Source organism: Mastomys coucha, unplaced genomic scaffold (genome assembly GCF_008632895.1).
Source record: "Mastomys coucha isolate ucsf_1 unplaced genomic scaffold, UCSF_Mcou_1 pScaffold9, whole genome shotgun sequence".
Lineage (NCBI taxonomy): Eukaryota > Metazoa > Chordata > Mammalia > Rodentia > Muridae > Mastomys > Mastomys coucha.
Genome location: NW_022196915.1, coordinates 6,516,266 through 6,529,525, shown reverse-complemented (window position 1 = coordinate 6,529,525; position 13,260 = coordinate 6,516,266). Strand labels below are relative to the sequence as shown.

At 45.5% G+C, this 13,260-nt stretch overlaps 1 protein-coding gene across 1 annotated transcript in view; it reads right to left on the bottom strand.

The window, feature by feature from the left end:
* Nid2 (nidogen 2) overlaps nt 1-13,260 on the bottom strand; it is a 61,323-nt gene that overhangs the window by 23,765 nt on the left and 24,298 nt on the right. The window contains exons 5-8 of the mRNA XM_031361431.1: nt 8,785-8,934; nt 7,949-8,194; nt 7,205-7,405; nt 5,618-5,848 (exon numbers count right to left, since the gene is read on the bottom strand). Coding sequence (XP_031217291.1) covers nt 5,618-5,848; nt 7,205-7,405; nt 7,949-8,194; nt 8,785-8,934 — 828 coding nt within the window. The remainder of the gene's footprint in view (nt 1-5,617; nt 5,849-7,204; nt 7,406-7,948; nt 8,195-8,784; nt 8,935-13,260) is intronic.

Sequence of the window (13,260 nt, the reverse complement as noted above, 5' to 3'; positions counted from 1 at the left end):
GTAAGAGAATCTCTGCCAGACCAAAAAAGCCCACCAGCCATCCTGGGAATGCCTTCTTCTGGACCTGTTTGCCAAGGGACAAGAACCCAGCATTGGGGTAGCAGTGCTTGGTTAATGTGGGCCTGTAGATAGAGTTACTGAAACCAGTCTCCAGCCAGATTTTTAACTAAGAACAGGGACAGAGCTCACACCAGGCCCATGCAAGACAAGAACCTCACTCTCCCCACAATTACTTCCTCATTTTAGAGTATCTTTCAAAGTGAATAGTCATCTTCAAACTACTTAAATTTATGAATACCAATGCTTAGCCTTCTTAGGCAGTCCTCCTCAGCATCCAGATTTGACCACAGTGAATTCCAGGAAAGATTAACAAGTGCATGAGTCTGTCAGAGCCAATCTCCCTGCTAGGCATTAGCATAAAAAGAGAATTCGAGAAGCAGACCAGAGATGACCTGCACTCTTAAACTACTGTACTTATGTCAATTTGAGCACATCCACAATTACACGATACTGATTTAACAGACAATAGTTATATAATTCAGAATCCAGTGCAAAGGGGAAATGCAGAGCCCTTTATTAAGAAAAACAACAAAAATGTAAAACTCAGCTATTTCAGTGAGCCCTTCTGCACACAGCCACTAAGTGTAACTCCCAGGATCATCTTGAGAAAACGTTCCTAAAAACCACGTCACTGTTCATAATTTCTGAGACTGCTAGTTCTCTCCTCTCACTGTAAGTCAAGGATGGCCATGTACTTCTTAAGCCAGTTTATATTTCACCCACTTAAACTAGTGACTCCCTGATGGAAGAGCTAGAATTCATTGACTCACTTAGAAAGAGAAGAATGGTTTCCTTAAAGGAGCCATCATTGGGCTTCACAGAATGGCCCTCTAATCCCTGGCGAGGGAGGACGAGCGGCATGTTCTGTTCTGTGACAATATGACACACAACTGCCTGGGACAGAGGACTGTGGTTGGAGGACAGCAAGGATCACAGGCTTCTCTTCCTCACTGGGAATAGCACCACCCGCATCTTGCAAAGCCAGTGTTGGAGTTGGTCTTGAGCGCTGTGGATTCAGATGCTGAGCTCTGTGCCCCAGAATCAGGTTGCAGTCTGGACATGGGCACTGTATTGACCAATGTGCTGTAAAGAATGCTCCCCAACAATCTCTGATTGGATAATAAAAAGCTAGAGCCTGTGACTGGGCAGGAGAGAGAGGAAGGCAGGACTCTGGACTGAGTGTGGGGATCTCAGGTAGAGACCATGAGGAGAAGGACAGGAAAAGGGAAGGAGGTCACCGTGAGGCATGATGGGCCATGGGGCACATGGCCAAGAGAAACTTGTACTGAGGATGCACACAGAACACAGCAAGACTTGGTTGACAAGTAACAGGCATTTATCTGGTTATTGATAGACTAGTCAAGTTAGAAAAGTTCAGAACATGCCCAACAGTGCCATCCATCAGCTTGCTAATAAAAGCTAATGTCTCTGTGTGTACTTGGGAGCTAAATGGGATAGAGTGGGGCAGAAACTCCCCATAAAATTACTACTATAACACAGAGCCACGTTGACACACAGTTATGTGACCTGGCATGCCTTCCAGACTGATAGAAGCCCCCTCTGGAAAGGCTCCTGAGCAATGACAGGGGAAAAAGTGTGCGAAGCATGGTTCAATCTCAAAATGTTGAAACCTACAGTCCCGCTCTGTGCCCAGTGCCAGGGTTTGAACCCCAGCCTGACACTTACCAGCTGCATTTCAAACTGTTTCATCCCAACGTGTCGGTTTTATATCAATAAAGAAAGAATAACATTGCGCCCCTGTTGAGTAGAGGTTGCTATGGGGATTAGATAAGCTAATTCATGTAAGGTACTCAGGACACTGCTTGGAAACATTCCATACTAGTTATTAAACAGCATTTGGGTGGGAGAGCGGCTCACGAGACTAATTAGCAACTGGTACTCTTTGCTAACATTTTGCTAGCTTGCTCTCATTTGGAAAGAAGAGACCCAAAGATATTTTCAAAGATAGGAAACCTCTTTCCTAAATGAGTCCACGGGATTCTATGACATGGGTGGTTCTTCCTCGCAGACCAGATCTCTCCACTTGGAAAGGGCAGAGCTGGGGATCTGTGCATGGAGAGGTGGTTTGTGTGACACAGTTGTTTTTATCTCTCTCCTCATGGAATGCAACTGGAACCCTTCTTCTTTATTAACATGCGGCTCTAAAATCAAGCAGCATCTCCATTCACTAATTTACTATGTTATAATGCCATCGTCAGCTGCCCAATGGGTAAACCCTAGGCCAGTTTCCTTTCCAAAGCAACCAAACTAGCAAACTCAGGATTCTCCTTTCACCCAAGGTCCTCTCACCTTCCTCTTTAGCTAATGTGTTGCAGAGGCAACACCCATATTGAATTTGTGGAGTCACAAGGGATGTCAGCTCCAACAATTGCATACAGATTTGCTCAGCGACCTCTCACAGGTGCTGCTGACTCTGTGTGCATTGTCAACAGTGACTGAGGGACAGTTATTCACTTTACATGCCTCTTGCTCTAAGGGGAAAGCATGATGTGCTGATTTAAAGAATTCAAATGTCATCTTGATTCTCTGTGGACTTTCTTGAATTTTGCAGACCCCTTCTAGCTTGTCTAGGTCATGTTTGTAAAACGGACAGCCTTTGAGGAACAAGCAAGTTCACAGAAAAATTGCTAAGAGCATTTTTCATAGCCTCCTCTCTCCAACTTCAGCCACACAACTCCCCTACTGTATTGTGCACTATAGTTGCAGTACCAATAACTAACATCCATGGATCTAGCCAGTAACTAACATCCATGGGTCTCATGTGGACTTACTCCAGAGGTCACTAAGTCCTGACAGAGAGTGTCTGCACTATTCACAACAAAAAGGAAATGGAGTCATCGTAGATGTCTATTAATAGATGATAAAGACTATGTGGTGCATACAGACAATGGACTTTTATTTAGTTGTCAAGAAAACAGAAATAGTGACATTTGCAGAAAATGGATTACTCCATTGTTTCTTCTCATAAAAAGTCTAGATTTTAATTTCTAGATAGGTGAGCCTATAGGAGGCCATAAAACTAGAAAGAATACCACGAGAGGGAAAGAGGATCTAAAGGAAAGAGAGAGTAACAGAATATACATTCATGAAAGAACAGGGTCCACTCTTTGGGGAAGGAAGGGGATAAGTGGGGCACCAAGGTAGAGAGACAGGAAAGGAGAATAGGTGAGAAAGATGACCTCCAAAAAAATCTGTACGAAAGCCCTATAATGAAACCTGTTACTTTGTATATTCATTTTAAAAACAAATAAAAATAAATATAATTTAAAAATAAAAGAGCTTAGACTGGAGAAATGGCTTAGTGGTTAAAAGCCCTTGCTGCTCTCTCTTCTAGAGGACTGGAGTTTGGTTCCCAACACCTATGTCTGCTGCCAGAACTCCAACTCTCGTGGATCTGATGCTTCTGGCCTCCCTGGTCATCTGCACATGTGCTTTCTCTGTCTCTGTCTCTGTCTCTCTCTCACACACACACATAATAAAATAATCTTTAAAAACTATCAGGATCACTCTACGTGCAAGCATTCAGGTTTTGAATAACACATGCGTAAGAATATAGATTCCCCCATCAGATCCTGGTGCGCCGTGGCTTCACAGACCTAGGTTCTGCTCTTCCATCCACCCTCCTCTCCACCCTGCCCATCACTGCTCTTTTCACCAACTCTACCGTTCTCCCTTTGCCAGTGTTTCCAAGATGGAATCACCCAGTCTGCAGTCTAGTGAGACTTGCTTCCACATAAGGTTCTGCTGTGTTCTACTGCTGGATGACCACAGAATGTTCCCATCTGTCAGGTAGGGCTAAGGCCCAGTGAAAATGTGAACCTCTGAGTTGCTTCTGCCAGTTTCCTTCAGTCGAGATGCAATACCCAAGACACACAATCCACTCACTTGAAAGGCAAACAATGATTTCACCACAGTCAGAGCTGCACCACCACTGTGACGATCAATTCCTAGGACATTCATCACTCTAGGAAGGAACCCTGCACCCCTAAGTGACTATCCCTTGGTGTATTCCCTCCTGTCCATGAGCAACCATTATTAGTCTACTTCGTAACTCTCTGGGCTGCCTCTGTGTGGACACTCTACATACTTGGAATCATGCACTGTGCTGTCCCTGCCACTGCTTCTTTCACTTAACGTGATGCTGTCCCACTCCACCCATGCTGTAGCACATGAGTACTTGATTCCTTTTCACGGCTGAGTATTGTCTACTGTGTGGGTTTAGGACTGTTTTGTACGTGCATCAGTTGACAGGTCATCTAGGTGTTTCTACCTGTTGGCTATTACGAAGAACGCTTCTATGTTAGTGTTATCATCACTGCCTCAAAATACAGAAAGACATCAAGAACAGCAAGAACAGATTTATTCTGGCTTGGGTTTCAGTGCATAGACTGACTCTGATGCTTCTGACTACGTTAAGGCAGATCACGATGGCGGTAGTATGTGGCAGACAGGACACAATATAACCCATGAAGTCTTGGCCCCATGATCTACTTCTTCCGGCTAGTGCCCACCGCCTAGTTTCTGGAACCTCCCCAAATAGTATGCCATCTGGAGACAAAGCCTTTGGTAAATGCAAAAGTTTAGCCCTTACATTTAGGTCTTTGATCCGCTTTGAGTTGGGTTTTGTTTATATGTGAGGTGAGACAGGGGCCCTACTTTATTCTTTTGCATTTGGACAGTTGATCCAAGATGATCTTATTAGCTACTATGGGTTCCTGGAATGTCTGTTTCAGAATCAATTTGCTTGTTTCTGTAAATGAGCCAGCTGGTTTCTGATAGAGATTGGGTAGATCAATAAAAGACAGATTGGGAAGTAATACCAAATCAATATTACATCTTCTAATGAATCTGGAACATATTCTCACTTACTTGTGTGTGTATGGATGTATTATGTATATGTATATACATGCAATGTTTCAAGACACAAGCATTACACTACATGTCTGTGGTATAGTATCATGTGTTTACGTGTGTGCATACATGCAGGCACATGTGGACGCCAGAGGTCAGTATCAGGTGTCTTCCCTGACTGTTAATCTCCAACTTAATTTTTAAAAATTTACTATGTGTACAAGGAGAGACTCACATGTGCACACCACAGTGCATGTGTAGAGGTCAGAGGACAACTCTGGAGAGTTGGTTCTCTCGTGCCACATTGGGATCCAGGGTTTGTTTTTGGGAGATCAAGAACAAGAGCCTCTGCCCACAGCAGTTCTCACAGCTCACTGATTCAGTGATACTGGCCAGCTAATGAGCTCCAGGGATCTGCCTCTGACCATCTCCTCAGCCCTGGGGGGAAGCCTGACTGGTACCACCTAGCCTACAGGTTCATGCTCCATACATATTTGTGACCTTCGGCATGGACTGTGTTATCCATGTTGTATAGCTGTCTGTCTGTCTATACCTGCAGGCCAGGACAGCCTCACTGACTTTTCTATCTGGCACTCACCAAAACTTTACTCACCTCAGACCTGTCCTAAGGCTTCTAAGAAAGAACATGATTTTTTCTTTTTCCTCAGCAAAATGTGATACATACCTTCAACAGGGCCAATCTGATTGGTCACAGCAAATCTCAGCACACCCTCATCCTCATTGTACAAAGCAAAGGCCCGGTCCACAGTCAGCTGCTGGGTGGCAGGGATGGTCAGGTGTCTGGGGGCGTGCCTGCACACCCTGTAAGTGATGTTCTGTTCGATGTGGTAGGACCACGTTTGGTTGATAGAACCAGAAGTGAGAGAGAAACTTCTGGAACTGGAGGACGTCACGACTGTAACAAACATTTTACAGGCAAACTGGTAAAATTTTAAAACACTAAAACCAAAAATGTTCCTGTTTGGTATATTTTTCTACAGTTTTCTACCCCATTCCTGGAAGCAGATGCCCTTGAGAATTCCCAGAGCTTCTACAGGACGTTTGTAAGGAAAGACCTCTCCTGGAACCTGAGAGGGTACCTAGCCACAGTGCTGAAGAGGAGAAGGGACTACAAGTGCTGCAGCTGTCATCACACACTAGAAACAAGCGTCACGCTGTCCCAGTGTGTGAAAGCTGAGGGCTGTATACACACCACCTGGTCTGCTCCTCACAGCCACGTAAGACAGGCACTGACTGTGTGTGCAGAGACCAGAGTTTAGGTGAGTAGCTTGGGATGTGGTAGATCTCTGCTTGGAACTCAAGGCAATGCAGCTCTACATGTCTCAAGATTTGAGGCACGTTGCACAAAGGAAATAACCCCTCCCCTACAAGGTAAGCAAGGTCCAGGGAAAGACAGAGCAAAAAGTTGTTCCTCTTGGGAGTTGCACCATGATTGGCCCCAGTCTATTCTGAACACAGCTAAGGTCTGTGTTCCAGTCTTTTCTCTGTACTCAGCTCTCATGATGAAAGACAAGGGCATAGACCAGATGCCACTCAAGACACACAAACTGCAAAACGACAATTGTGACCACTGGAGCATCTTGTATGCAGCTCATACTGTGTATAGGTGTGCCCAACCTTCTGACATCTCGACATGGCACTATCATCTGCAAATGTGTTGGGCTATGTTCATAGGCTACTGTGAGGCAGGGCAGGCTGGACGCGCTTTGTACAGCTAATTATACCTTATGCAACTTATCAACAACAGAAAATTGTTTCTACTCTTACGCTTAAAAAATGAGAAAATGGACTTTCCAATGACTCTTTTCCCCATAGATGTGAATAGATTTCTATGTTGACTCCAAATGTCACCTTTGTTTCAGAACGCTGAAAAGCATCTTTCTGTGACCCCCAAAGCAAACTAAAATCATCAGCTGGAACAGTCACAGACAATCATAAATCTAACAGTCCATGCTCGAGAGGATAGTATCTTATCAGTTATTACTATCAGAAAATAATGTGCAAATATATTGACATTCTTGTATACAGAAATCAGCACTCTGATCATCTACATAATTTATATATACACATATATAAAATATGAGTATGTATACCTCCTAAACACAAGAACGAACGAAATTCTATCGACCTCATTTTGTGTCCCATGCAGTTCGGGACATTCCGCGTGACTATTCATTTAACCTAGCCCTTGTCACTATCTTGTGAGGCTGGCACCATGTCCATTTTACAGCTGTGGAAACTCACACATTACCTGAGTCCCTGTGATGATAAAACTCTTTGTACGGAGTAATGTGGGCTGTGAAATTGGCTGGGATGAAGGGCACCTGGCCTTCAATGTTGGTCTTAATGCTCAGATAGTTCTCTGGGTCAAGCCCCTCGGCAGTCTGAGTGACCCGAACCCTCTCCTCTCCAGGGTAAAACGTAACTTCCACGGCATGGACAAAGGCAGCACCTGCAGGAGACAGACACTCAGCCAGTGGGTGACAAGAACTCTTGATTAGGTCATCCTGAGGATTGGCTTATATGCTTGCCTATCATTTAAGAGGCCTGGGTTCAAATAGCTAAGAGGAGTGTGCGCATCCTCCTCCCAGTCTCTGTTGGAGACGTACGGTACCTAAGGGGAGTATGGCATGCCCAGGCTCAGTTCTGGAAGCTGCAGACCCCCTGATCTCCTGAAGGTCTCAAAAGACGCTCAGTTCCCCCTGCCCCGTTCTCTTTAAAATCTAGCATATTAACAGAGAACGTTCCGAAGTTACACTAACGTGATACTTCCATGCTGAGGGGTGATAGCAGAAAATAGGAATTTACCACTCATTAAACCATTCTGTGGCTTTCTGTAAGAGCAGAAAGCTTTCCACGCACAGCAAAACCTCTGCCTTTCAAAACCGCCAACAGCCTGGAGTCCAAGCACATTTCTCCAGAAATAAAATCACCCGCAGAGGCTGTTCAGGTACCAGTTTTGAATCCCTGTTTGCCAGAACTGAGCTCTGCTCACCTGTGAGGCTGAAGCCATTCTCAGAGCCTGGCTTCTCCAAAGCAAAGAGCCAGCCAAACAGGCCTCCGATGGGCAGGACAGGGAGAAGGGCCTGGGCTGCGGGCTGTGGGATATGGCTGATGGCAGTGTAGGCTCTGCCATCATTGCCCACTATGTAAGCGTGTAGATCCACGTCAGTGAAGTGCACAGGAGTGTGACCCACTCGGAGGTGGCCACTCACTTTCCCGTTGACTCGGTGAGGTGCCCCTGAAAGACAAAAGCAATCCTTTCAGCCTTGGCCATCATCAGGCTGGGGAGAGGTGTACACAGGTGAACTCACTCTCCTGACCATGCCCCATGCTCACTCTTTGGAAACATTGCTTTACTATTATTGTTGTTATCACTGTTGATTTTGGTTTTCTTGAAATAAGCTCTCTGTAGATGCTGACTGAGGATTCGTGATGAAATCCCGGCTAGCCTTCATCTCTCAACCCTCCTGCTTCTCCTGTTTCAACAGCGTTACATTTATAGTTATAAACCCCATTTAACAAGTCCCTTCCATGACCAATTCCTCACTTATGATCCAGTCCTGTCTGTAATCTCTTCCATTCCCCTTCTTTACCCTCCCCTTTAGTTCTATCAAGTTAAAGGGCAAAATGGAAACATTTCAAGTCATTCTCAAATTGGGAAACCAGTCCAAACGTATTTATCACTCAGTCATCCCCTGAACGCTTGCAAGTCACTGGTGCTGGGATTCAGGCAGCAGAGACGTAAGGGCACCAAGCAGCACCCACTCAGCAACTGGAAACAGGCAGGTGTCTACAACATACACACAGCCACCCCGGCCTGTCAATCACCTTCTGGCAGGCAGTGTTTCCCGTTTCCGTAAAACCTGGACTGGCAGTGGCAGCAAAAGCCAGTGGTGTAGTCGGTGCAGAAGGCATGCCGGGAGCACTGGCCGTGGCTGTGTTCGCAGGTTTCCTGGTTGGCGCCATTGTATGTGAAGACTGCAGAATAAAGCAAAGGAGCATTAGAAAGGGCAAAGGATTCCAGTAGTTACTACAGAGCTTCGCCAGACATCACAAGCACTGCGTAAAGTTGGCTTGGACTGTGATAAACAAATACACTTGACACTGCAAAGACAGGAACACCACTCAGCCTGAGGGATTGCGGCCAACCAGGTCTTATTACAAGGAGGGTGAGCTGAGAGGCCGCATCACTGTGGCCTGAGAGCAACCCCGCAGGCAAACCGTAAGTGTGCATTAGAGTGAGCTTTATGAAATCTCTATTTGGTGAGGTTAAAAAAAAAAGGAGAAAGAGGCCAAATACTAGCAATTTTGTACGACTAAATGTAAGAGTAACCTTTTGAGAGGAAGCCAAAAAAGAGGAGCTAAGAACCAAGGTCTGTCTAACTCTTAAGGAACCCAAGCTTAAAGGATGTACGTATACTTGGCGTCAGAGGCAGGACTGGGGAGGGAAGAGAGAAGACCAAGGAATAGGGTTAGGGAGCTCCAGGTCCTCGAGGGCTTTGTCCTTTGCATCATGAGTACGATTCTCATGCAGTGGAAACAACCTAGTCCATAGTCACAGAATCTCCACAAAACCACTCTGAACCAGAAGTAAGCTCGACCCCCAAATCTCCGACATTCTCTTCCCATTAAAGAGAGGTATTTGTGTAAGTGGGAGAAGGAATGGAAGGAGGAAGAACGAGAGGAGCCTGGAATCAATGCCATCATGTTATCCTTTATGGAAGAAACGGCCAATGCGTGCCGCCTGAAAGTTGGGTCACAAGCAGGTGAGTGCTTTACTCTAGGATGCTGGGAAATACCTCAATCCCAAGCACAGCCACCAGGAGGCAGGGCGGCTTTTCATGCTTCTGCCTCCCATTCCCAGAAGTCAGAGCAGGCTAGAGACACCTAGAGAATTTGGATCAAACAGGAAGGGCAAAGAATTTCAGTGTACTCGAGCCACTGATGCTGGCCTGAGTGTCAGCTTTGGCCACTCAAAGGAAAAAAAACAGGCTGTGGTGGCCTTCCAGGGCTTTGTCTATAAACAAGGGAACAGGCTGGAGTGGAAGAAACTGAAGACTCAGTATTTAAGGAGAGTATTCTAGACGAGAACAAAAACCAAGACAATGAGAAGATAGATCTAGCTTCAGATGTGTGACAATGCAGCCGGGACAAACACTTGCATCAGCAAACACAAGTATTACAGAACTAACATTTAAACAGGCTTGACATACACCATCGGCTTTAACATTAACCCCCTCTGGCACCAGAGCTGGGGGTAGCAAGTGCTACTTTTAATCTGCTTTTCAGATAGAGAAACAGAAGCGAAGGATTAAGGTGACTCACCTGAAGAAGTCATGAGAGCAGCAAGCAGCTGGATCTGAACTCTGAAGGTTCCAGATCATGACTACTCGCCAGGGGTATCCAACTAAAGGTTAACAACTAACGGGAGTTTGCAGCATGTTGAGAGAAGACACAAAGATAAGAAGTGGCGAAGGGGACTGGAGATGACTCAGCAGTAAGGAGTAGTAAAGGCCTCAGTTCGGTTCCCAGAACTCGCATGGGTGGAATCACAATCACCGGTAACTCCAGCTCCACGGGATCTACTGCCCTCTTCTGGCCTACTTTTGCACCTACACTCATGTGCACATTCCCAAACACAGACAGATTATTAAAAGTAAAGTACTTATTGAGAAGTGCTGAGAGCAGCGTAAGCATTGCTTTGGCAATTATACATCCCTGGGGAGCAGCAAGCTGAGGGGGTCATCAGGTCAGAAAAGCTTTAACCAAGCTTTTCTATTGGTTAAAGAGATAAGCTGAGCTGTCAGAATGGAGTCAGTGATTCCCCTGAGTGATCCCAGCTTGATCAAAGTAAAAAATTAGTCATAGCTGGGCAGTGGTGGCGCATGCCTTTAATCCTAGCACTTGGAGGCAGAGGCAGGAAGATTTCTGAGTTCAAGGCCACCCTGGTCTACAGAGTGAGTTCCAGGACAGCCAAAGCGACACAGAGAAACCCTGTCTTTAAAAAAAAAAAAAATTAGTCATAACAACTTTTTTTTTAAACAAGTAAGTGACAGGCATTAACTTTTTTAAAAAAATAGAAAAATGACAAAACACTGCAAAAAAAAAGGCAGAATGGATCATGACAAGAATATCACAGGGTTCTTTATGGAGAAAACTACTTATTGTTATTAGTTTAGGAATGGGGAGTGTGTGTGTATGTGTGTGTGTGTGAGAGAGAGACAGAGGGGGAGAGAGAGAGAGAGAGAGAGAGATTGAGATTGATTGAGATTTGAGATTGATTTGGGATATATCCCAGGGCCTTCTGCATACTGGCTGTTCTTTGTCACCAAGCCATGCCCCTTATCTCAACAAAAAACGCTGAGTAAAAAGCTGTGAGTGTAACACAGGCATGTCAAAGGGCAGCGTTCCCCAGCTCAGACAGGTGTGCTTCTGAGTCAGCCGGCACAGGTGGCGCTTCAGAAGGTCACAAGCTGGGCCATCTTCAGCCACTCTGCTCTGTGAGACCACAGGCAAACACCACATGCCCTCTGTGGCCTCAGAAGTCCCTAACACACACAGCCAGGGTCTGTCTCTTCACCTCCCTTCTAGCAAGCACTAGGGCACAAAGGCAATCCAATCCTGGTGGACAGAGGAGTCAATTTCAGTTATGTCTGTTAAAAAGAAAGCAGGTTTCCACACACGGCTTGGCTTGCAAATTAAGAGAAGGATATAGATGGATTTTGCTGTTTCGTTATTTTGTGAAGACTGTACTGGCCTAGACCCTACTTTAAGCCTTATCAGGAAATGAAGAGTGGGATGGAGAGGGGACCAGAGGCAGAAGAGTTAGGTTAATTCAACTAAAACACTAGATATGATCATCGCGTGAGTCACAGACACTGTCCAGTAGCTCACACAAGACTATGAATGCAAAAGGGCTATTTTAATACTTAATTACTGTGTGAGTATGTATGTGTGTGTGCGCATGCATGAGACTACCCCTTGAGAATCAGCTCCCTCGCTCTTTAGCGCTCCCTCCCCCCAGCATCCCCCTCTGTGTACCACATAGGCCCCAGGTCATCAGGCACAGTGACCATCTCTCAGTCCCAGGAAAGGGCTCTAAGTTAATAAGAAACTAGAATGAAAAATAGATAAGAGGATTCCTTACAAAGGCTATGATAAGACTCCAACTCCAACCACAAGGAATGAACTCCTTACTGGTCAGCTAACCTGAGACCCTCCTCAGCGTTTTATGGAAATTTGTGTTGTGAGAATGGAACCTGATCCAAGCACACGCCTTTCCCAGTCACGCAACAGCCCCGGTTAAGGAAGATGTGCTGCACTTAAACCCTCGTCCATACCCTCCTACACATACACTCGCACACCTTACACCTAAAACAGAGACGTGTCAGCGAAAGCTAACACCTCCTGTGATTTTCTTTCTTTCATACAACAGTTAGTTGAACAAGTCTTCTCTAAACACTCTAAGCCACCGGCCGAGAAATCAGGCAAACAGTCACTCTGAAGCCTGGGTTCTCTTGAGCAGCAGCCAGTAAACAAATATGGCTGATCTCAGTGAGCTGGGGCCTTGGTAGTAAGAAGTGCTAGTGAAGAGCAAGAGAAAGAAGATGTCCAGGAGGCTCCAGAGGCAGAAGAGACAATGTGAGATGTGAGAAGGGGAACAGAGTCTTGGCGTGACAAATCAGAAGCTGCTGCCCTCGGGAACAGCTTGTGTGGAGGGTAGGTGGGCTTCCGGATGACTGGCTGAGACACCGATGACAACTGCTGAGGGATTCTTCTGGCAACTTGATAGCGAAGCCCACCCTCAGTATGACAGGGAGGGTCAGTATGTTAGGAACGCTGATGATTGTTAAGAAGACTAATTCTGAGGCCCACCTTAAACCCACCACTTCCTTCCCAACTCTACATGGGAATGCCAGGAATCTGTGCTTCCGCCTCCACAAACCATAGATGGTTAAAATGCTACATGACCCGCCAGGCTGGCAGTGAGCAGGGACTGCCAGCTTTAATGAGCTCAATTTGCCATACACTTGACATCTGAGGTCGGACAGGGGCAAAAGACATCTTAGGGGTTTTGTTTTGTTTTTTTAAATCTCACTTTTTTTTCCCATTTAATGTTTTTAAGAAAACTCTTCTCATACCCTTAATAGAAAGAAAAATGGAGTGGGAATATATACAAGAACAAAGCAAGGGCGCTGCCAGGGTACTTGATCCTTCTCCTAATTGGGAGTTTTTAACAAAAATAGAAAATTCTCCTCTGGACTTGCTCTGACCCATCCTTCAATCTTGTTTTTTTTTTTTTTT